This window comes from Plutella xylostella, chromosome 17 (genome assembly GCF_932276165.1).
Source record: "Plutella xylostella chromosome 17, ilPluXylo3.1, whole genome shotgun sequence".
Classification (NCBI taxonomy): domain Eukaryota; kingdom Metazoa; phylum Arthropoda; class Insecta; order Lepidoptera; family Plutellidae; genus Plutella; species Plutella xylostella.
Window position 1 is genome coordinate 2,376,618 of NC_063997.1, and position 23,227 is coordinate 2,399,844.

A 23,227-nucleotide genomic window follows, 5' to 3' on the forward strand; every position below is an offset into this window, starting at 1 on the left:
CTGCCGGATTCACAAATTTACTTATGATCCGTACAGTGCTGATTTTCAGCGTATCCCTATAGTGGATATAATAAATTTTGTTTAACAAAGCGCAGAGGTTGCTCAAAAAGAAAAGAAAAGAAAGTAAATAATAGAAAGAAAGTAAATAATATTATCAATTGCGTAAATTAGCATTTTGTACTCTTTAAAAATTTAACCTAAATTATGCAATGTTTTTGTTTTCGTTTATTTACATAGTAGGTATATTGATTATTAATATTGTTATATGAGTTACAGTTAGAATCTTTTGTAGTGAGAGTTTATTTTATACTTAAAACAAAATATATGATCACACGCATCATTGGATTAAATTATTACTTGTTTCAGATGTTGCTGAAATAATCAACATGAAATACAATGTGCCTTACAATCTTCCTCCTCGTAGAAATACTTCCTTAAAACTTTTGTACTAATGTCCAAACTTTTCTAAAAGTTCTATCCATCGAAGATCTATCTTTACTCTATCTAAATATATTCTACTTATATCTATCAGAAATAACAACGAATTCAGTCCTTAATCTCTGTCCAAGGATCACATTATTGAAACCTCCAATGTGTATCTGCATAATGTGTAACAGAAGACTGAAATTTGAATGTCCAACTTAAAAAATAAATAATAATTAATAAGCACTGGCAGCCTAGACTTTACTCTTCTACCACATAAAAATTATGACTAAAACTTCAACCAGCCAGCATCACCGCAATACTCAGAACAAGTATTCAGCCGCACTCACAGGCTCGCGTGGATGGTAATGCGATGTCGGTCTGGGTGGGAAGCGGCCGCGGCGGGGGCGCGCAGGCCTCCGCCGCCACCGCCGCCGCCGCCCTGGTCTCCACCAACACCTCCATGGAGTCTGGCATCGAGGCTGGAGTACTACCAACTGTCACCGGGTCACTGGCCTCTGCTGGAGACTCCTTGGGATCTCTGTCCAGAGCGGCCGAGCCGATGTATGATACTGACCACACGGATTTGGGCTCGGAGTTGGATGAGGCGGAGATACGGAGGGAGCTGATGCATGATGTGAGTACTTGTATGTACTTATGTAGAGTTTAAGTGTTTAATGAGTTTAATAAATGTGAGCGCCTGACATGAACCAGCATTCAGGAGAAAAGGAGTTGGATACTTAAGTCAATGAAGAAAAATCTGCATTCTATAAAATATGTTACCTTCTACTTCTAAGTAACGATATAACATTCTGTTTAAGTATTTAAATAAATTTCTTTTTCAGAAATGGCGTCTGCTCTTCGATAGGGTAAGTTCTCAAAACAACACTTTTTTACAACAGCTACCTGTATTGTCGTAAAAATATAATCTCGCGATCAGCAGCGCGTTATGTCTTGGGTGATATCATGATGTGCATCATGCGACTGCGATATTATATTAGCTTTCTGTCGACATCGCCGACAAAGTGGCTGCGAAGCTGCGAAGGGACTCTCACGTACGACACGTTAAATTCAGTGTTATTCCCTTCTGCTTTTACACTTGCCTTTGAAGCAGATATCTTCATGTAAGGTGCTCTAGGTTTTCCAGTGTCTAATAAGACAGGAGACTACAAATCTGATAGGAGCAAGGGTTTCAGTTTTAATAGGCAGCTGGAGCCAAAAAAGAAGCTATGTATTTATGAACTCTTTATATTTACTTTCAGATGCATATCTGGACTAGAAAAAGTACCTACTATAATTTCCTACGTGCAACTGTTGTCTTCTATCTTAAACTATCCTCCACCTTCCTAAGGTCTACAGACATTATTTGCAACCAGTAGCTACCATAACCGCCTTATCAACTTCAGCACGTAAAAACAAATCGTATCAATAAATAATTCACGCGCCACCCCGGCAATTAAATAAAATAAGATGTCACCGAGCTGATTATAAATGTACGGAAGCAGCGAATATGTGTGTAGGGCACTGCAGGGTTGCCACAAGGCGGCGTCGCAGCCACAGATCAAACGAGTCCTCGTCACGTAGGGGCAGTTCAGATAATATCCTGGGACTTATGATAGGGGGCGCTTAACCATTTTTTGTTTGTTTATTTTTAGAAAACTTATAAATGAATTTCAACATGAAAAAGTGGGTGCATAGTTTGTGGTTCCGTAGGTTGTGGGCAAAATAGGGATAGGGCTCAAAATAGCAATAAGTACCTACACCTCGTATGGCCGTCCTGCCCATGTCTACGTAGCTACGTATGTGGCCCAGGTACTCTTCAAGTAGGAATATGAGTATTTCATGGTAAGGCCTTACCACTATTATAGGAACAGTGGTGTCTGAAGCCGAAAGGAGGTGATCGGTATCACTTTTGCAAGACTCTATTTTTTCAAAATCACACACTATCTTTCTCACCTCACCCCTAATCTTATAAAAATAACAGTTTTTTGAATCTACTAGTGAACGAATAGAGACTGCGGCCTCGCCTAACGCAAACGTTTATGATTATGACATTCAGAACACCAGGAAAAATATTAAACAGGGGTTAAGTGAGATGATGCCTACGTGACCGTAAACTATTCATAAGTTCCCGGATCTGGAGGGTTACTCTAGAGTATATACTTACACGAAACGGGAACGAACGAGAGCTGTCGTGCAATCGTCACGTTTACCACAATAAGGGCTCCCGCACACGGGCCACCGGCCACAAACCACAAAACGCCGCCACTGGCATGTTTCCTGTAATTTTCGTATATTTTATACGAACTCGCCGCACACGGGTGACGCCGGTGGCGGCCATACGCTACAAATCGTTTCTCTACCTACATCTACAAAAGCTTCTCGTGGCGGCGTCTGTGGCTGTGGCCGGGGGTCCGTGTGCGGCGACACTAAGGGCGTCTTGCACAACAAAGTTAATCAAAATTAAATAGTTGGTCTCTTGCTCTGACAGTATAATGTCAGAGCAAGAGGTCATAGATTTAATTTTGTTTAACTTTGTTGTGCAAGACGCCCTAAGGTTTCAGTCAGTTTGAGTCGCTCCGAAACTTTGTTTTTCATCAGTATAGAGTGACCCTCCTGTTTTAATATTAAAATGTCCCTTTTCGTTGCAGTTCGATCCAGAAGGTTTCGGGGAAATCCCGTGGCCCGACTTTGTGCAGACGCTCCAGCACCCCGACTTTAAGGCGCAAGTTTCTACGCATAAGAGAGAGGTTAGTCAGGCATTGACTAGTGTAAGACTCGAGCCATTCATGAAAATATACTTCCAAAACACAAGTCACATGAAAAAGCTCCAATTTCACAATAGTCGGTGAAATCATAACCAGGGAAAGGTTGGACTGTAAGTGCTAATTTCACCATTCTCGGTTAGAGCATAACCAGGGAGTAGTGGTTAACTTTTGATCAATCTGTCATGAATTTTATATGGAGATGACGTTTAATTTATAAATCAATCCCTGTCGGTTAGATAACCGAGAATGGAGAAATTGGCACTAAAGCTTGGGTTTTTAGACTGTCTGTGACAAAGACTGAATATGTAGAGATGTAGGGTTAGGGTTTGTTACCGTGGTGAGAGGATGAGCCAGTCAGATCCGTGCTCAGTCGCTGAATGTCTAATATGGGGTGCACCTATGGACCAGGACCTAAATTTATAAAAGTTACTAGGTGCTCCCGCGCGCTTCGCTTCGCCTTAAAAAGTTTTCCCGTGGGAATTCCGGGATAAAAAGTAGCCTATGTTCTTTCCCAGGGTCTAGACCGTATGTATACCAAATTTCCTTCAAATCCGTTCAGTAGTTTTGGCGTGAAAGAGTAACAGACAGACAGACAGACAAACAGACAGACAGACAGACACAGTTACTTTCGCATTTATAATATTAGTTAGGATTACAGTCATCGAAATATAATAGGCCCGTTTGGACAGCTACACAAATTCAAAGCTATTTACCCTAGATTTACTTGATAAAATACATAAAAAGACACATAATCTGGCTTTTTTTTAAACGGTCGAAAGGAAAAAGAACTTTTAAAGCACCAAAAGTTATTGTTGAGATTTTATATGATTAAGATTTGACACCAGCTTTTCATTTCATCCCATACATTTTGTAGCTGTCCAAACGGGCCTCTTATATTTCGACGACTGTACGTTACTAGGAGAGGTTTCGTTCATGAAACTTAGAAACCACGTGATAAAATTAAGTACCTATTACTGAAATTATTTAAAAATACATCATAATATTTTTTTCAGATCCTGCTGGACAAGGCGCAGTGTGCAACGAGTGACTCCATCACCTTTCAAGAATTCGTCAATGTGGTGAGTTTAGCTCTAAGAAACTTATTACCTCAAAGTTATATCAGTTACTCATATGACAAAAAAAACAAATAAATATAAATAATACGTCATTATGGAAGTATAATAAATACGAAGTCGTCCTTTACAGCTATGGGTAGGTCCTCGCCTCCCACTGTACAAGACAACTAAATTAAGATGCGACGCTGATTACAGCTTGACACATTTACATCTGCGTTCCAGCCATTCCATTATCAATCTTATGATGAGAAGAATTAGAGATCTTCTAACAAGCATACGAAAATTGGTTACCCAAATCAAGTGGCTCGCGCGGCGAACGTCCAAATCTATAAACAAAAATAAATAAATACACAGTTCTAAAACCAGAGTGATTTTGAACTTAAACGCACAAGTTTGGTGTTACCCGGGACCTATCGGTCCTTATTGTCAGCTCCTCAGATAAGGCAAGCACGATTTATTAGGTGGACATTTATTTTTGGTCAGTTTAAATATATTATCTTAAATGCGTATTAACACTGAGCACCGCCGTATATTATTTATCTTTATTTGTCACTCTTTATTGTCTCTCAGAGATACATAAATTGACATAATTTATCTTAGAGGTAAAGGATCAATTATTGTTATTGATCATCTTATAATGATAGACAGCAACAGCAACGCCATGTCGCCATCACTAGTTGAAAGCTGCTGAAATCTTATTTCAGATGGTAAGAAAGAGACTCCCTAAGTAGATTCATGATACGAATACCCACTACAACTTACAGCACTAGGCATTTATTTAATGCCACTGTGTCTACATATACAAACCTCAGTAATTGTAAAAAGTTCCCCTTTGCTGGTTGTCTAGCAGCTATATGGCAGTAAATTAAAGGCAGTGGAAAGACCATGGGAAAGACAGAAGTCAAGACAGACCAGCGCTTCTAGTGACGTATAGTACCTATAGGTATAAGGAATACAAGTATTATTATGTATGTGATATCATCACGACCCATTACGTCCCCACTGCTGGGGCACGGGTCTCCTTCCAATGAAGGAAGGGTTTAGGCCTAGTCCACCAGTATGTGATATACATACTAATAATTATATTCCTTATAATAAGCTTATAATGATACGTACGGCCCACCCTGCACAGTCTGCGACTGACGCTAGTCCTTTCACCACGGTGACAAACCTAGTCTAGCGTTACTCACCGATATGCTAAGAAGAAGTAAACAAAACAGTATAATTATATATACACCTATGTACGATTGTACGTACATTAATACATATTCATACCAGCCTGCAAACTTTAGAATAAAGACACATCTTAAAGATATCTTTCTGTCACATCCCCACATACGGTCAATTAATTATACTGGCCCGAGGCGTTTTTGTGAATATTAGCATAAGGAATCTTAAGTAGGAGCTTATGTCGCCCTAATGGCTCTCGGGGAATTTATTGAAGACCCATCGCTATTATTAATTAAATTAAGTTATAAGGGTCAGCTTATTTTGGTTACGCTTGGAAGGATCACATTTAGTGAATATTTTTAAAAGGTGCGATATGTGCGAATTAGGATTTTGAGATTTGCGTTTTTCTCAACATAAATGTATAGTATTATGGATTCATACATTATTACTGTAAATAATATTTAATATTGTATGCGCTCACCTCACACTCACATGACACACAAAACAAACTTCAACCATTATCCAAAAAGCGGCGCTCAACACAAAAATGTAATATTCGTAAATCAAAATTAAAATCGTTGTTCATAAAGAGACAACAAGGAGTCTCTCGTGGGCGAATGTAATGCGGCATTCTTATGCTAATCCCGCTGCGGCGGGGTGGGCCAAATTGTTATTTATTTTGTCACCTCCACCGCCTTTTTGTTCGGGACCTACAATGTGTGCGAGACTTTTTAAAATGATGGTGAGTTCATGGTCACTCTGAGCATCCTTGCATCTTGCTATAGTAACCATTATATAGAGGGGAATCTTGATCTCACTGTCTATTATATGCAAATGGTTTCCTACTAATGGCAGCTTAAAAAGGGGTAGGGGAAATTAAGTCATTGGTCCCACATTTTAAATCATTTATTATCCTGAAAAAAATGTCTAATGATGACGATTCTACAATAAAACCCATCAACAGTATGTTGATGTCGCTTCCATTCTTATCATTTCATCTTCTATCAAATCAATCAATCAAAATGATGCTTATGGAAAATGGCCTGAAAATCAGCTACAAATCGCCTAGAAACACAAATGCACAAGGCTTTGTTATGAAAATACCCAGCTACAATAGAATGATGGATGTGGCAGCAATGACTGGAATTGGAAGCTTTTAGGGAAATCGAGTGAGCTGGGAGGCAATATCCGGGGGGAAATGACTTCACTCCATTACTTCCATGCGACGTAGGCGGTAGTCCGGGGCTGTTGCAATTATCAACAGTAACTTGGTTTGATTGGGAGAAGTTGACAATGTTGGCTTTGTATAGCTTTTTCATTGCCGGTGCGTTCGTTTAGGTTCGCCTTCGTGTTTGGATACTTACAAAAAAGTCAGTGAAGAGTCAATTAGATAAATACCTATCATCAATTAGATTTATCATTCATTCATTTGTTTCACAACCCAGTGAAAAAACTATGATTTTCAGTAAATGAAACAAAGTAGAAAAGTTTTCATGAGACTCGTGATTCCAAAAAATCTCTAACATCCATAGAAAATGTGTAAAAATATATATAAGTTACCATTGCCGCTGGAGTCTAGCCCAAGGGTTCACTGTGGTTTACGAAAATCTATGGTTCAGTGCGCTAACCAAGACTCTTTTATGCATTAAACGTACTAATAGCATAACAGCTCTCGTAACTTTTTTGTAAAGTGACCTGAGGTCTACCTGCCGGCGGGTCCACTGACTATAAAAAACCATCGCGCCTTGACGCGTCGTAATCAATTTATGGGGCGCTAACTAGAACATGGAAAATGTATTAAAGCCCCCTGTGGGAACCACACACGACAAACTATTAGCCCAAATTAATATATCATTTCTTACATAATTATTACCTACCTGAGAGGATATTTTCGGTTAGCTTTGCAGTGAATACTTACTTGGATGCAGGTTCTATTTCATCTGTGATTTAGGTACTGCTGTGGGATAGGTAGGGCGCATTTTAATTTGGAGGCAGAGTTGATTTGATTTACTGAATTTAGCGTTCCAAATACTCGACAATACCTTATCATTCTAAGAGAAAGCAAATACTAAGCAAAACTGTAGCTAGTTACTAGCTGGCTAGTTTAACCAACTGCCTAGTTCCTACTGCGCTTACTCCAAATTATTCACGGTTATGATTCGAATCCCCAATGGGAACAAAAACAATTACTTAATCAAATAAATACACCTCAATCAAAATTAATTGCTTTACGGAATAATTTCTTTATCTCCACCCGTCCCCGAAACAACGTGTCCATTCTCCGAGGTAATGGAAGCAATCATTCGAGATAAGATCCCTCTAATGTGAGAAGAGGAAGACGGGCCGAGTCGTTAATTTAATTTGAAATAATAAAAGTTATATCCATCATTTATCACTTTCGACAAATTTATTTTTAAATGCCCAATGCGATGTCCTTCTTATCTGTGTCGGGCGTGGTGGGGGCCCAAAAAGAGGAGCTCGTTATAGAGAGGCGTAGGCGTGGCGTGTGAGAGGCTCCTAGCCGTGACGTCACCTGCTGCTGGACACACGGGCTGCGCGGGCGCAGGGAGGTGGCATCATGAAGGTCGGGGACGGGGCGCATTCCAGCCGAGAGTAGGTTTCCGTGTTCGGCCGAGAGGGTCGACTGGCCGTCCGTAATTCACACAGTATCGCTGCCATCTAAATTGAGATTTTATTGACGATTACTGTTCTAGCGCGGTATCGTTGCGATCTTGGCGCCTCGCCTGCCGCCGCTTTGATCCCAAACCTGATGAAATGTACTGATTTCTTTTTCAAACAAAAACAAAGGGGTTGTTAAGGCGGCGCTTGTCGCTGTCGACATTCTCGCCAGTAATAATATAATGCTGTGAATGTAGTCCTACTTCTCTTTATTGGATGATATAAATATTTGGGCGCCAAAAACTTCGTAACGAGCGTTAGCTGACATGGATCATGACATTAATTTCTACAGATCGCCTATTGTCTCTGATCGGACAATGGCGAGTTATGTTAGAATGTCCAATACGACGACTCACTTTTTCGTTTCAAACATTGCACGCTGAAGATGTAACATTATATTACCATTATCATACAAAGAGTATCAGAGTTAGAGGTATTCCGAAAATGTCGCGTTTTTACTCGATGTTTTGGTATAAATTATAATGATGTCAGTGGCGCGGTGAGTGAATTTAAATCGAAATCATGAGGAGGGCATTATTCGGGGAGGTCACAAAAAGTGTTAGAGGCATCCCTTGGGGTATAATGGTTGAAGGGAGGAGGGCAAATGATGATGAGGCCGGCGTGGCGAATGCGCCCCGCGCGGGGTCACACGAGTTACAGTTTTTTCCTCGAGACCACACTGGAGCGAATCTACGGCAATTTCACGCGCGGCGAGTTCACACGCACCTGCAGGGTCACTCTACATTCACAAAAAAACTAAACAACGAGAGCTTTCATGTAATCAGTGCAAGTAATGAAACGTGATAGAGTCGTAGTTAACGCAGCAGTGATCCAAAACTTAGTTTTTCACAATCTAGAGTGACCCCCGTGCCCTTCCACCGTTTGTTTACAATAATACCAATAACAGAGAGAAATGGTTGCAAGGAAAGGGTAGAGTTGATCAAGTGTGACTCGCAATCACGAACCAGAGATTATAATACCTCAACATTGTAGCTATAGCGTGCATACTGAACGAAAACGAACCACTTTAGAGTGTTGCTGAATGCATATTTAATTAATTGACAAAGTAATCAAGATTGTCCCCGTGATGTTATGATAAAGGAATGCGAAATTAAATGGGCTTTTAGTCACAATGCAAAAGATGCGACCACTGTAATTGACGTGTGATTTAGTGCAGACTTAATTTAACCATTTATCCACATCATCAGTCGGTACTTACCTCTAGATACAATATAATGTACCTACTTAAATACATGGAACCTATGTATGTATGAAAGAAAAGAAACACATCATGCGTAGATGGAATCCTTGGATAATTCCGTGAGTAAAAACGTATTTCGATGCGATATATGAATGCGAAACTATGAATATTGAGGAGGTGGGCTATTCGGTACAACGACGCTTTTTCTATGCAATAGTTATTCAGCTCAGACTCGGTTCAGATTATCATCATCAGCCAATAATCATCCCCTGCTGGACATAGGCCTCTCCCAAGGGGACAACGCTCGGACCTCGGCCTTACTTATCCAGCCACTACCCTACTCCTCTACACTACTCGTATTCCTTAATGGTTATCGGTTAAAGATACGATGTAACAAGAATATAGAATTGCGTTGTTTCTTAGAATATGGGCTGATTGTCATAGAAATGCTACATGTGACCTTCGAATCATGGTCTAATGTAGTCGCATACCCTAATAGATATTCATAGCTAGGCCTACCGAATTTAATTAAATGATAATTATCATATTCATTCCTTATTTGAAGTAATGAGGTCATGACTCCAAGGAAAAACCCGAAGCTTCCTGAAACCATTGTCATAAACAAAACCTACTATACTTACTTAGTTATCAATTAATTGATACATAATTATGTATGATTATTGTAACATCAACCCAGAATCCTAAGTCCAAAATACTAAGTGCCAATATCTCTGTAGTAGGTTATCTAACCGACAGGGATTGATTTATAAATTAAACGTCATCTTCATATAAAATTCATGACAGATGTGTCAAAGTCAATCACTACTCCCTGGTTACGCTCTAACCGACTATGGAGAAATTGGCACTAAACATGACTTTTATAATAGGTACGACGCATACTTATAAGAAAATGTTATATTATTAGAAATGTAAACTCCAATGGGAATGTCAAGGTCTCCAAGAATATCCGTCACGAACATTAGTTTCACGAATTTGGTCATAAACACATTCGTGGCATAATGTTCTGTATACATGAATAGGTATTCGTTGATAATAGACAGCCATTGAAGACCTGGAGGGTTACTCTATACTGACTAAAAACAAACAAACGAGAGCTGTCGTGCAATCGGCACGTATGATACAACGAGATAGAGTCGTGGCTCGTGCAGCAACGCTCTGAAACTTAATTTTTCTTAGTTTTTCGTTGTTAGTTTTCTATTCTATTCTCTGTGGGGGTGTAACTGTAAGTACCTGCACCTGGCTCTCTCGAGTGGAACTTTTGTGCATATACCCAAGGTCTAAACTGCCTTCCTAAGCTTGGACCATTTCCCACCACGCTGGTCCACTGCGGGTTGGTGGGTTCACATATCTAGATGTGCTAAATCTAGATATGTCGCATGCAGGTTTCCTAACGATGTGTTCCTTCACCGTAAGAGCGATGGTATACATTGTACTTAAATTCATAGAACTCATTTGTACATGTCAGCGCCGCGGGATTTGAACCCGCATTTCTGGCGTGAAAAGCGGGCGCCTTCCCGACTGAGCTACCACCGTTCTTAGTTATATAGAGTGACCCCCCTGGGTGATGCCTCATGGAGCTAGCTCTAGCGGTGAACGAACTGGTGACTGAGTGGAGGAGGACCGTAAACCCAATACGGAGCGTAGTGATGCCATCCCGAGAGTGTGGTGACATCACCTCCTGTCACTTCTTCGGTTATTGGGCTGACCTGGCACACTTTTCTGGAGCTTGACTGTACTACCACAAAAAACTATAAACATTGTTTAACAAGTGTTTAAAACGAAAATTGACAGATATTGTAGGCGTTTGACAGAGCTAAACACCTGTTAAATACTGTCTAAGTTTTTGTGGTAAGGCCCTGAATGTTTAGGTTATTTTTCCTGCTTAACCCTTAATAGTGCCGAGAATGAATATCTGAAAATTTCTCAGGGAGCACCAAATTTTTCTCTTTTTTTAAAGTGTCAGTGTGAATTCGCTCCACGGAATGTTGGATGGCTCTGAAGCTGCTCTGAAGGCGTCCTTTCGTGCACCCTATGAAAAGTCATACATGTATGACTTTTCATAGGGCACTATTAAATTGGCACTATTAACATTTAAGTGTATGTATACACTTAAATGTACAAACAGATTTTGATGAATTTGAAGACAAGTCGTGTAACTTAGCTACAAAGTTCTTGTATCACTGAACAAGTTTATCAGCGGTAGGGCATGCAATACCGGAACTATTTTCAATACCGGTATTGAGTTCCGGTATTGCAACTCAATACCGGGATCCCGGTATTAATACCGGTATTAGATTTCCTTGTAATAAATGGCATATATTGTGATTAAAGGTCGTATAGGTCAAAATAAAACGAGAAAAAGCAATGAAATTCAGTTTTTGTAATAGATTTTCACGAGAATTGAGTATTAGAGTTTAAATTTTACAATAAATTATTATTTTTACATCCAGAGTCCGTTTACGCATGGACAACAGTAGATATCAAACGGCCGAAAACTGCATCAAACGGTTGGAAACAAGTGCGCTTTCACAGTACATAGGAATACTATATCTTAATCGCTTTATTATAGCCTAAAAAAGTCCAATTCCGGTATTACTTCAATACCGGTATTAACTTTCAATACCGGTATTGAAAAAAGCGTGAATTTTGTCCCTGATACCAGTATTACGAATACCGGTATTGCGGTATTGCATGCCCTAATCAGCGGTGCTCGCAGTAGGTGTAAAGGAGATTAGACAAGGGAATAAATGGAAGTAACCGGTCGCACGCGGCGCTCACAGGGGGTCACTCTATTATGACGAAAAACGAAGTTTCGAAGCGCTGCTGCGAGAGCTACGACTCTATCTCATTGAATTTAACATGCCGATTTCACGACGCTGCTCTCGTTAGTTCGTTTTTGACAGTATAGAGTGATCCTTCAGTGCTCACTCACTCGAGATACGAGAGTCATGAAAAACTTGGCGCCTGCGCAACGCCACTACTGCGTTTTATGAAATTCTTATAGACTGCCGTGCCGACCGACGATTATGTATTGTGTAGGTACTTATAGTTAGGTATTTGTACTACTTAGATATGTAACCTCAGATGATAGAGAAACATTGATCGATTAGAATGGAGCAGTTTCACTTATTATAATAGTTGAATTTTTCAGATAATGTTTTCTGTTCAAAAGTTCATTAACTTACTCAGATTTCTTCATCATTTTCTTGTCAATAAGGTTATTTATTATTTGCTTTCTATTCTAATTGAAAGGGCGGCATCAACTTAAGAATTTGTCGAATCGAACCACGTTACACAGTTATACAGCTTCTAAAGCTTCTAAAGCTCTAAGTTTAGAACTTACCCCCACAATAACGATCCGAAAGGAAATAGATAATGCTTTGTTTACACCTGTACTAATTCATGGATAGTTCCGAGGGTGGACTCTGCGTCTCGTACGTTATCGACTCGCCGACGAGTCGCTCGTCGATGAAGCGATAAGCGAGGGCCAGGGGGTCACTCTATACTGACGACAAACGTACGAACGAGAGCTGTCGTGCAATCGGCGCGTTTAATACAACGAGATAGAGTCGTGGCCACTCGTGGCTCGTGAAGCAGCGCTCCGAAACTTCGTTTTTCGTAATAAAGAGTGACCTGCCAGACGCCGCCCGCGCCGGCTAAATATTTACAGTGCGACTGCGAGGAAACATAAATACTGGTCGTCCGACACCGACAGTATTCGTTAGTGCTGTTAATTGGATTCGTCATGCCGCCCCGGGCAGCCCGCAGCCCGCTGCTCTCACCAACTGCTGATCAGTTCCACACCGCCCCACCTCGTAAACTTCGATTGTAAGCAACCGTGATTAAATACACAAATAGATGCACCTACTACGCACCGCAGATTATATTAGTAAGAATGGTTCATTCACTGCCTATGATGAGCTAGAATTAAATTGGAAATGCGTTTGAGTGGGAATGGTATGCTCACAAGCGCAAATTACCATAGGCATGCGCAGAACTATAGGGTAAACGCACCTAATGCGGGACAATCATGCGTTTGACGTCCAGCTAATAACAGACGTACCGGCTCTACCGACGGGTGTTCCCAGACTGGCAGATACGTGCCAATTAAAAGAAGCACTGACAGGAATAAATCCCATAAGAAAATGTACCCTTGGATGTTGATTGTTATAACCAGAAGGAAAGCCTCAATGTCTGTTATTAGTAACGCTTACACGAGCACGCCGCTTTTAATTAGTGTTGCCCAAATGCAAGAACAAGACGAGACTTAGCCAGTCTTGGTCTTGGTCTTGCGCCAATACACCTGGTCTTGGTCTTGGTCTTGGTCTTGCGCCAATACACCTGGTCTTGGTCTTGGTCTTGGTCTTGCGCTCCCAGTCTTGGTCTTGGTCTTGGTCTTGCAGCAAGAGTCTTGCAAGTCTTGCAATTACCTATTAGTCTATAACTATTTATTAAAGTTTACTTTTTGATTTTAATAGATATTTTTTTATTCGCTATGTTTATGGTATTAGTCGTAATGCGCATAGGTCCAGTTTTTCATTTTCTTTGATACAGTTTTTTGCATCTCATAGAATTCCTAAGCGTACTTACCTATACACCGAACTGTTACACCTAACTACTCAGTGAAATAGCGCTCTGCAAGACGCAAGAGTCTTGCAGGCTATGTCTTGTTCTTGCTCAAGTCTTGCACGGTCAGTCTTGGTCTTGGTCTTGCTAAAAATACGCGGTCTTGTTCTTGGTCTTGGTCTTGCAAAAACGCAAGAACAAGACCAAGACTGCAAGACCAAGACTGAATTTGGGCAACACTACTTTTAATAGATTAACACAAAAATCGTTATTAAATCCCATCACCGATAAGAAAAATTCTATTCAAATTGTTGCTCCACTTACATACAAAAGCGTTGCATATTTTATTAACAGTCTTTTCTATACTTCAGAAAATCATTAATTCGTCTTAGAAAGTGGCAATCTCGGTGAGTTAATCAGCGTTCTAGGTTATTGTTTTGTAATGTATGTGTTTAAATGGGATAATTTCATGGCGGGTGAGCAGAGCAATTAGTCACCGCGACGTGAGTGAGGTTGTGGGAGCGCTGGCGGTGATAAGCATCAAGCTGGGAGCCGCCTGCCCGCGGCTCGGCCCCCTGTGTGCATCATCATCTAATAGTCTACTGTTTGACAAGTAGCTCTTCTGTACACTGTGGCCAGTACACTGTTCTTACAGACACGGTAAGAATAAGAATGTCGCTAACGCTAAAGCGAAAGACATCAGTGACAATAAATATAACAAAATACTTATGTTATATGAATATGCAGGACAACATAGTGGGTCGGTGTTGGTGCGTGTGTGAGCAGTGCATTAGCGCCGCCGCGCCGCGCTCCCACGCCCACGCGACTCTCCTCTCTTCTTTATAGCAACATTTTATTCCGAGCCTTTGTTCTAAATCAACCATAGTTCTTACAGCTTTTACCAGCTCTTATTGCAACCAATAACACGGGTACATACATTCCGATATCGAGAATGTGGCTGTGCCCTGATAAACTCAAATAAATGGGCTCACAGTGACACACATACGTTTATTTTCGCTACAGAATTGTTTGTAGGTCGTTTTCTATCTTTGGACAAGCTCAGAAATAAAAGTGAGGCTGGTAATGTACGAGGGCCGACTGCAGAGCGCCACACAAGTTGCATCTTGCTGTAGCTAATCTCTTTACCGAGAAGACGTAGGGACATCCGCACTGCGACCGGACATGAGCAATTGTTGCCGCCGCTAAATGCAAGTGTTTACCCTGCATTAGTCGCACCACAGAAATAGTCTCTTTGTTGCGCGCGCGCAAAGGGAATAAAGGAATTGTAGAGGATTTAGGACTAAACGGTCCGTGTGGCCGCGGCGCGGAATCCTGTGACATCCGAGGATTAGCGGGACAGACATTCACTACACATAAAAGAAGATATTTTCTATTGAGCTTCTGTCAAGTCTGAAAACTCTGTAGATATTTAAAAAATTACGTCGTCGAAATCTTCAGGATAGCAGTAATGTGCAGCGCAGACAGCTGAAACATATTGATCATTATTGACTTCTTCGTGAACCCCAGTGACTAAGCGCAACACCTAAGCAATACATAAATCTGCGCGCCACGGCGTACCTACTCCTAGTTATTAGTAAGAGGCCCCGGCACCACTCACGTGGGTTAAACTAGACGCTGGAGTGTGTAGGAGGCGCGACCAAAACCCGAGCCTACGCGGTCATGGCCCGGCCGTCTAGCCTCAAGAGGCCTCGCCATTCATAAATAGCATGATATAATCAACGTGCATATAAACAATATACTCGTAATCGCACATCATCTCGGCGACTAATAGGAGAACAAACTTACTAAATGCCCCGCGCTCACCCTAATATGGAGTCTGTGGGTGGTAAAATAATTTAGTTTCGCGGACGAAGTATCTGGGCGGTTAGAATCTTGTGTTTAGCTGAGTAGGTGATATGTAGAAGCAAAAGTTTTAATAAGTATAACTCTAACAAAAAACTTCGTAGGTAGGTAAGTACTAACTTTATAAACTTGAAACGTCAACATTAAATTTATGACCGCTTCAGTTATATGTTGGTCCGGTATAGAAAGCTGTAGGGTTCCACATCGCGCCACACATGCAGTGGCGGTCCCACTCGCAGCCGCTGTAGGAGCCCCCAAGGTGTCCCCGTTTGGGAGGTCACTCTATATGACGAAAAACTAAGTTTCACTGCGCTGCTGTGCGAGCCACGACTCTATGTCGTTGTATTACACGTGCCGATTGCACGACAGCTCTCGTTCGTTAGTTTTTCGTCAGTATAGAGTAGCCCTCCTGGAGCACTTTGTCGGCGACCCCCGCGGCTACAGTGCCACTAAAAGGTGAAAAATTGCCACCTCTGTTTACAAAGCTTTTGATACAAATATAACCAATAATGTTGGAGTGACTCACGCGAGGAATGTCTCAATAAGTTGATGTTTGTAAGGATAAACTGCTCTTATCATCACTTATTGTATCAATGCTTCAAACTTATAGACACATATATTTATGACAAGACATAAGAATATAGACTTTGGCTTGTATAAACCTTAAACATGATCATGAGGAAAACAAAAGAAGTGTTTGTTTTGTCACATAAAGTCACATTAGTTATAAGTCCCCTTTCAAGATTTACCGGTACATCTCAATAATAATACTCATTATCCATTTGTACTGTAAGGCTCACGTTTACACTAACATGTGCTTTAGCCATGAACATATTAAACTCAATTTCCACGATCAGAAGTGCGATCGCCCGCCCGCTGCCTGATAAATGGCCAGAGAGCCTCGATATAAACAGTGTCTGGTTATGAACAGTATGAACACCCGCTTAATAATTTCCATCGGTATTTTCCCCACTGTGCACCGTGACACTGTAGGTGTTGGGATCAATTAATTGAGTTATATAAATGTTTTTATATCTTGTTTGAAAAATTAGAGCATTTAATATTCTTATTGGATAAGCCGAGAATACAATTTGGCAATGACTGACAAGTTAGTTTTTATAAGTTTTGCGATTGCTTTTGTTTATTTATGAGCTTTCATCATTATCGTCGTCATCATAATCCATTATCTGTGGCATTTAGCTGCTCAACTCAACAAACCTTTTGTATGGATTTTAATGTAGCTGTCACCAAAATCCTTCAAAATAGTTTCATCCACGCGTAATTATATTAATTTCACTGATAGACAATACTGATAAACAAGTCCCTAAATCCGAATTCCAGCGACAATTTTCCCATAAGATCGGTCGCGCGACGTCACTCCACTGCATCGGAGTGAACGATGAAGTCATCAATGTATAGCATCGATTCGTCACCGGTCACCTGTGTGATCGACGGAGTTGCGCGACAAGTGTCTCGATCTGATCCGCCTCCGGGGTAAGACCACGCTGTACCTTTAGTTTGGACTCCTTGAACATACTGTTTATGTAGTTGTGTATATGTATTGAGAACATAAATACATTAACAAGACGTGTTTGGTTCGCCTTAGTAAAATAAAGTATCGCTGATATAATAAATACCAAGTTTTAAAAATATAAGGCTTAGGTTAGGATTCCGAGGACAGAGTACTGTGGCGATCCTTGACAGAGCTTTTAATGTCCAGCAATGGCTAACTTCGGACTCATGTTAATTTTTATTTTCAAAACCAATATCTGATCGAAATGGTCCAATGGGTCTTAGATGGATGCGCTCCCGATTTGTAAAAATCGATCTATTCAATCGATTATTTACAAATAATTGGAAGATATCGAATTCTCGAACGCTACCGTTTTTCCGTCACGTATTTAGCCATTACCGATTAATCGATTGGTTTAAGTCGTGCGGAGGGCATTAGATCGACGCAGATGCATATAAGCTTACTCAGGAAGGTTATCTGTTGCTGTAGCAGCTATCCCATTTTGTATTAAAAAATACTTTAATGTTTTTTTGTGACTTTAGCATAAATATAATTTATCCTAAAAGGTACTTGCTGACTTGAAGTATACATACAAGTTATTTATACGTTTTGTTTTTAAGCGAATCCTTAGCACATATAACAATGAAGCCATTCCTCTACCGCGACTGCGCTAAGCCCCATTTATAAATTATAATAAGTTAATTTTTAACACGGCCCGTAAACCGATTACCACTAACAAGGTGGTCCACAGAAGGCTATCCCTTACTTTCCCCATCATAAACTATATCTCTGTCTCATTCCATACAACGTGACGGCACAATATGAGTAAACATATCTTCGGGATTGCCACCTTTGGCCGATTTCGTCCTTCCTCCACAATAGAGGTGTGTTTCTGAAAAAGCCTCCATAGTATTATTATAATGATCGGAATGTTTTTTGATCCGCCGCTACGCTTGGGGACACTTTAATATTATAAATGTCTTTATGAGAAGCCCTTTTCATAGCACTCCTTATAAATGGAAAACACTTTAAATCTTTTAGAAAATAAAGTTCCATAATATTATGTGAGATTAAATATGGGAACTTGTGATATGATCAGTCGACTTTGTGAGATCTTGATCACTTCGAAATTTTATGTAAGTACTTACATATTCTACCAATTTCACGTAGGTAAGATTATAGCTAGCAGTCTAGGAGGCCCGCTTATAGTGACACAATACAGAGGCACCAAAAGACTGCTAAGAGTACCTATGTATACCTATTTCACTGAAGTATATTGAAGGTATTCACAACTGGTGTCCTTGTTGCCGCCGCGATGGCTATTCCTGTCTGTGGGTTCCCGGAACGCGACGGAAGTCCGATCCCGCTCGGTTCCTTATTAATGGCCTGTTTACAGATAATGTACGTCTCTGTTGCAAGCACGCCTGGAGCTGACACCTCAGTAGAGGACACAATGTACCTACCAACTGTATGACCCATACAGGCGTTGTAGATACCTGTTTTTTTCATGGCATCTGTTTTTTAGTCATACATATATGTCCGATAATTTTATTGTGCAAAGAATCCGCCAATGTCAATAAATTTTCAATTTTGTCTTCCTGTCCCGCTCCTTCACCGTTTTGAGACGCATCCTGAAAAGCAGCAGCAAACGAAGCGATAAATGATATTCTGTGAGCAAAGGATACTCAAAGTCCGGAAGGTGTGTTTCAAGATGTTTCGAATGACATCATTGTCGTCTCCAGTAGTTTAAATTGACGTATCCTGTTGTCAGATTCCTGGCGTTAATCCTCGGATCTTTGTTTAAATTAGTTCACCGTTTTCAGCTTCTTTGATGTTTTAATGATTCGGGTCTCACTCCCGCTCCAGTCCGATACATTGATTCTTTGAAATACTAACTCGGTTGTTTGAAAGTTTGTAAATATTTTCGTCTTAAACGCAGAGTCAATCGGTTGATGGAGATTTAAAGCGTCTGTTCGATTGTATCGAAGACTGTAAAGACGTAGGTACCCGTTCTCTACACTCATTTTCGTCTAGACATCAATATGACGTACTATCAGTCTTATAACTATACCTAAAACTTTACTGATAACTTTAATGGTACTTTAAGGATTACATATTGATCTAAATTCGAATAAAGAGCATTCGATGCAGAAAACCGATATCTGTCCGGGGTATAGTTATTGTAATTTTACGGTAATCTATGTCTAATTTAGTCCGAGTCCATACTTTTGTAGTTGTAGGCGTATGTCTTTAAAGGCATTATTAACGACGCCTTCTTCTGAGGTGCACGAGGCGCACGTTTAAGAAGAAATGTACCTATGTCACTTGTCAAATTTTGCTTATGAACAATAAAACGCCTTTAGATTTATAGCTGTATATTAATTCCCTAAATCCTCGATAAAGCTATCAGCAGCCTCAGTAAAATTGGTCCTTCGATCCGGCTCGAAGGACCATTTTAACGATGCAGCTGGTTATTGAGGTGAAGAATAATATAAAACATGGTCTTTTGGTGGTTTTATTTACAATGAATGAAATGATGGTGTAAAAATATCTTGCAAAGTCACAATGACAAACTATAAACAATAAACAATAAAAGGTTCCAAATTCAAACTATATACATGGGGCCTCATAATAAGGCGTCGTGGCGTCGTCAACATGCTTCCCCCCTGGGGTGTGAGGCGGCGGCGGCGGCGGCGAGCTGCTGAACCGGGACATCAGTGCCAGCTTCACCCGGCGGCAGCGCGGGACCCACGGTTGTATCCTCAGGTGCAGGCCCCGATCAGTGCCGGGCTCAACCGACGGGCGCGCGGGACCTACGGTTGTTGTTGTTACATCATGTGCAGGCCCCGTGCTTGCCCGGTTCTCGCTCTCTGTGTTCGGGCCGCCTCTCCATGTGTTGCTCCCACTAGGGACCACACTCCCTACGGTCTGTTTGACGCTCATGGTGATGCTGCGACACCCAGTTTCCAGTTCTCACTTCGGCTTTGGTGAGGCCTGCGTCGTCGTCGAAGGACATCATGTGACGTCGACGGCACATTTTGTAGCCGAGATTCGCCTTCGACCGGGTGCACTTTTGAACTGTTAGGGTTATCTATGAATTCATAGTAGGTATTAACCGGTTTAGATTCTGCATATTACGGTCATGTTACCTGATATTATTCAATGTCCGTGATAGTGAATTAACTTCGGTACAGTGACAAGGTCACCACCACCACTGGACCTTAAAGGACACAGGCCTTCTGACATATAGTATATATAGCAGATCCGTTAGAATGAAATTCGTTAAAACATCTGATTTTACAATAAGTAGTTGTTTTAATTTACGAGTAGCATAACAAAAAAGAATACGTAAGTAAATCCCCAAAACAATTTCATTATTAGATATCCTATCTAACAACATGCTACAAAGAAACAAAACAAACAGTAAATTTCATTTATTTTCAATGCGTTACTTACCGCAATGGACTAGAACAGATGATTGCTCAATTACCAGGACCTCCTTAGTAGAGACATTACCAGCTTCACGGTCCACATTCGCAGTTTGGACTGTATTTTTTTCAGGTTAAGAAAGTTTTTCAATTGCGGTGTCAGTAATCTCAGTCGGCTTTACACAAAAGGTGGCTCAGGTCCGCGCCTTGTCATTAGAGCACAATCAAACATTATGTTTAGGGATCGCCGACAGCTTAGCCGGGATTTTTTCATCCATTTCATAATTTGTTATTTTGAATTATAGGGAGCGTGCGCCGGCGCAGGAGACAAAGTAAACATCGGCCGCTCGCCCCCGGCGGCGCCCCCGCCCCCCACTACACCTAATCTAATTTATATTCCCAACAATAATCACCATTGTGTATGCCTGATACAGTTATTCTTTAATTACGAAGAAAATCATAAAGTAATAACCACATTTATTGTGTGCACTTTATAGCGCTATTCATCACGAAATCTTCTCAGCGATAATGATGAGCCGAAACAGCTAAAATGAGAAACTTGAACTGTTTATTAATTGTGATGAACTTTATACTTTCTCACGGGCATATTTTGTTCCTCATGAATATAATAATAGAGGAGCAGTGAACTCTGAATTTGCACGTTATTTTTTATAATGAAGCAGGTAGCGGTTGTGTAGGCCAGTTGTGTACATGTGGAGTTACGGTACAGTACGGTACAATGTGGCTAGTTAGTTCCGCCACGCGCCGGCTGCGCACGCCATGGGTGACGAGTGACGTCACGCCGCTTGGCCATATTGTTCCCATTCAACCTGCAACTGCCAGCGCCAACCGTCATACCATACAGCATACAGCCTAAACCCACTCTGACTGCCAGGATCACATATCTTTCTGTTTGTTTTTTGCCTAGCTGTAGCTAGTGTACTATGTACATAGATTCCTTTATTTATGTATGCGCCTAAGTTTTCTTACTCTATAAGAGCTATTATTATGAAAAAGCTATTCTAGAAGCCGTTGATGCCCTCAAAAATCACAAAGTAGCTGAAGTATTTGCGAACAAATACTAACAATTAAGTTCGGTCGCTTGACATGTGTGTATAGAAGCCAATTGGCCGTGAGGCAGCTGATTCATCTCGACATTTATTGCGAATTTGTAAACATTAGATCACAAAGAGCGACTGCAACAAAAGCTCCCGGATCTGGAGCTTCTACCTGCGGCTTCCGAATCCACGCAGAAACTACAACTTGATTCTATGGCGACCCATAAAAAACATTTCCCCCGTCCCCTGTATTTAGCAACGCCGATAGATCCCCGACAAATAAGGTTAGATGTGAAAAAAATAGTTCCTTCTGACAATCGAGCAGAAATAAGGATTATTGGTTTTAAAGCTCACGCAAAAAAGCGGAATAAACACGGCACAGCTCCAGTTTACGCACACGGACAATGCGCTGAACTAGTTCATTATTCAGTCGTTTCTCCAATACCGTTTGTAGATCGCAGCCGACCTAAATAATCATGTGTACCTACCTACTTACTGCGTACCTAGTTGTGGAGGAAATAGGGTCAGTGTTGAAGACAGGAAGGTGGGATGATCGGCGGATGTCTGGATAAGTGCCGTGACGCGCTCTCCTTGTGTTTATGAGTTAACTACATGTATGAGGACTCGCACTGTTTAGTAATTAATGTCAATGGCATTCGTATCAACTTCTTACTGTTTTTGTTACGAGTGAAGTCTACTCTGTCTTATGTTGCTTCTGAAATTATTTACCTAAGTGTTTCCTTTTGCCATACAAAATTCAACTGTCCGATACCCATATAACAGCTAGGCTCTCCCTAGTTTGGGGTCGGAAACCGTGTGTTTGAGATGTCCCCAAATGTTATTATCTTCCACTGTCCCAACAAATCTACTTTCAACTAATCATACAAGCGGTAACAATAACAGAATCTCACAAGTCGTCGAGGACTGCGTGTGGGCGCGCGATAATTAGGAAACGCTCTATTGTAGCTTCCACGACGACCACGACGCGACGGCACTCGTCTCTTTATTGCTTCTGCACTTATTGTGCGTGGAAGGTATACGTTCATCAGACTCGCCATCCTTACCACTGGATTCTGGAAGCATGCTATACTGTATCTATTAGTTATAGGTCATAGATAGACTAAAGTGAACTACGAAATAAGTTCTCAATCTGATCTGATTTTAGAAAGTGTAACTGCAGATGCTGTCTCGCGAAGCTCTACATGTGCATATTTCTAAAAAGGTGCATTATGGTAAGCGTCCACCTTTCGCGATCGAACGTAACGGACGCCTCGGATTAATTATTCTTTGTATAGAAATTCACACAAGTGCACATCGACATTGCCGACAATCTGTTTGGTCCGATACGTACGATATTGATAGGTGTACGCTTACCTTAATAATACAGAATGACTCGATGACATCAGTGCCCTTTGACCATATAGAAGCGGAACCAGTGATCGCAATTTTCCAATGAAGTGT

General features: G+C 40.9%; 1 protein-coding gene across 1 annotated transcript in view; it reads left to right on the forward strand.

Moving 5' to 3' along the window:
• The first annotated feature begins 604 nt into the window (after window positions 1–604).
• The window catches only part of LOC105386623 (rhomboid-related protein 3), an 81,029-nt gene continuing 58,406 nt past the window's right edge, over window positions 605–23,227 (forward strand). Inside the window, exons 1-4 of the mRNA XM_038108741.2 lie at window positions 605–1,060; window positions 1,269–1,292; window positions 3,075–3,173; window positions 4,205–4,270. Of these exons, the coding sequence (XP_037964669.1) occupies window positions 797–1,060; window positions 1,269–1,292; window positions 3,075–3,173; window positions 4,205–4,270 (453 nt within the window). The 5' untranslated portion in view covers window positions 605–796. The remainder of the gene's footprint in view (window positions 1,061–1,268; window positions 1,293–3,074; window positions 3,174–4,204; window positions 4,271–23,227) is intronic.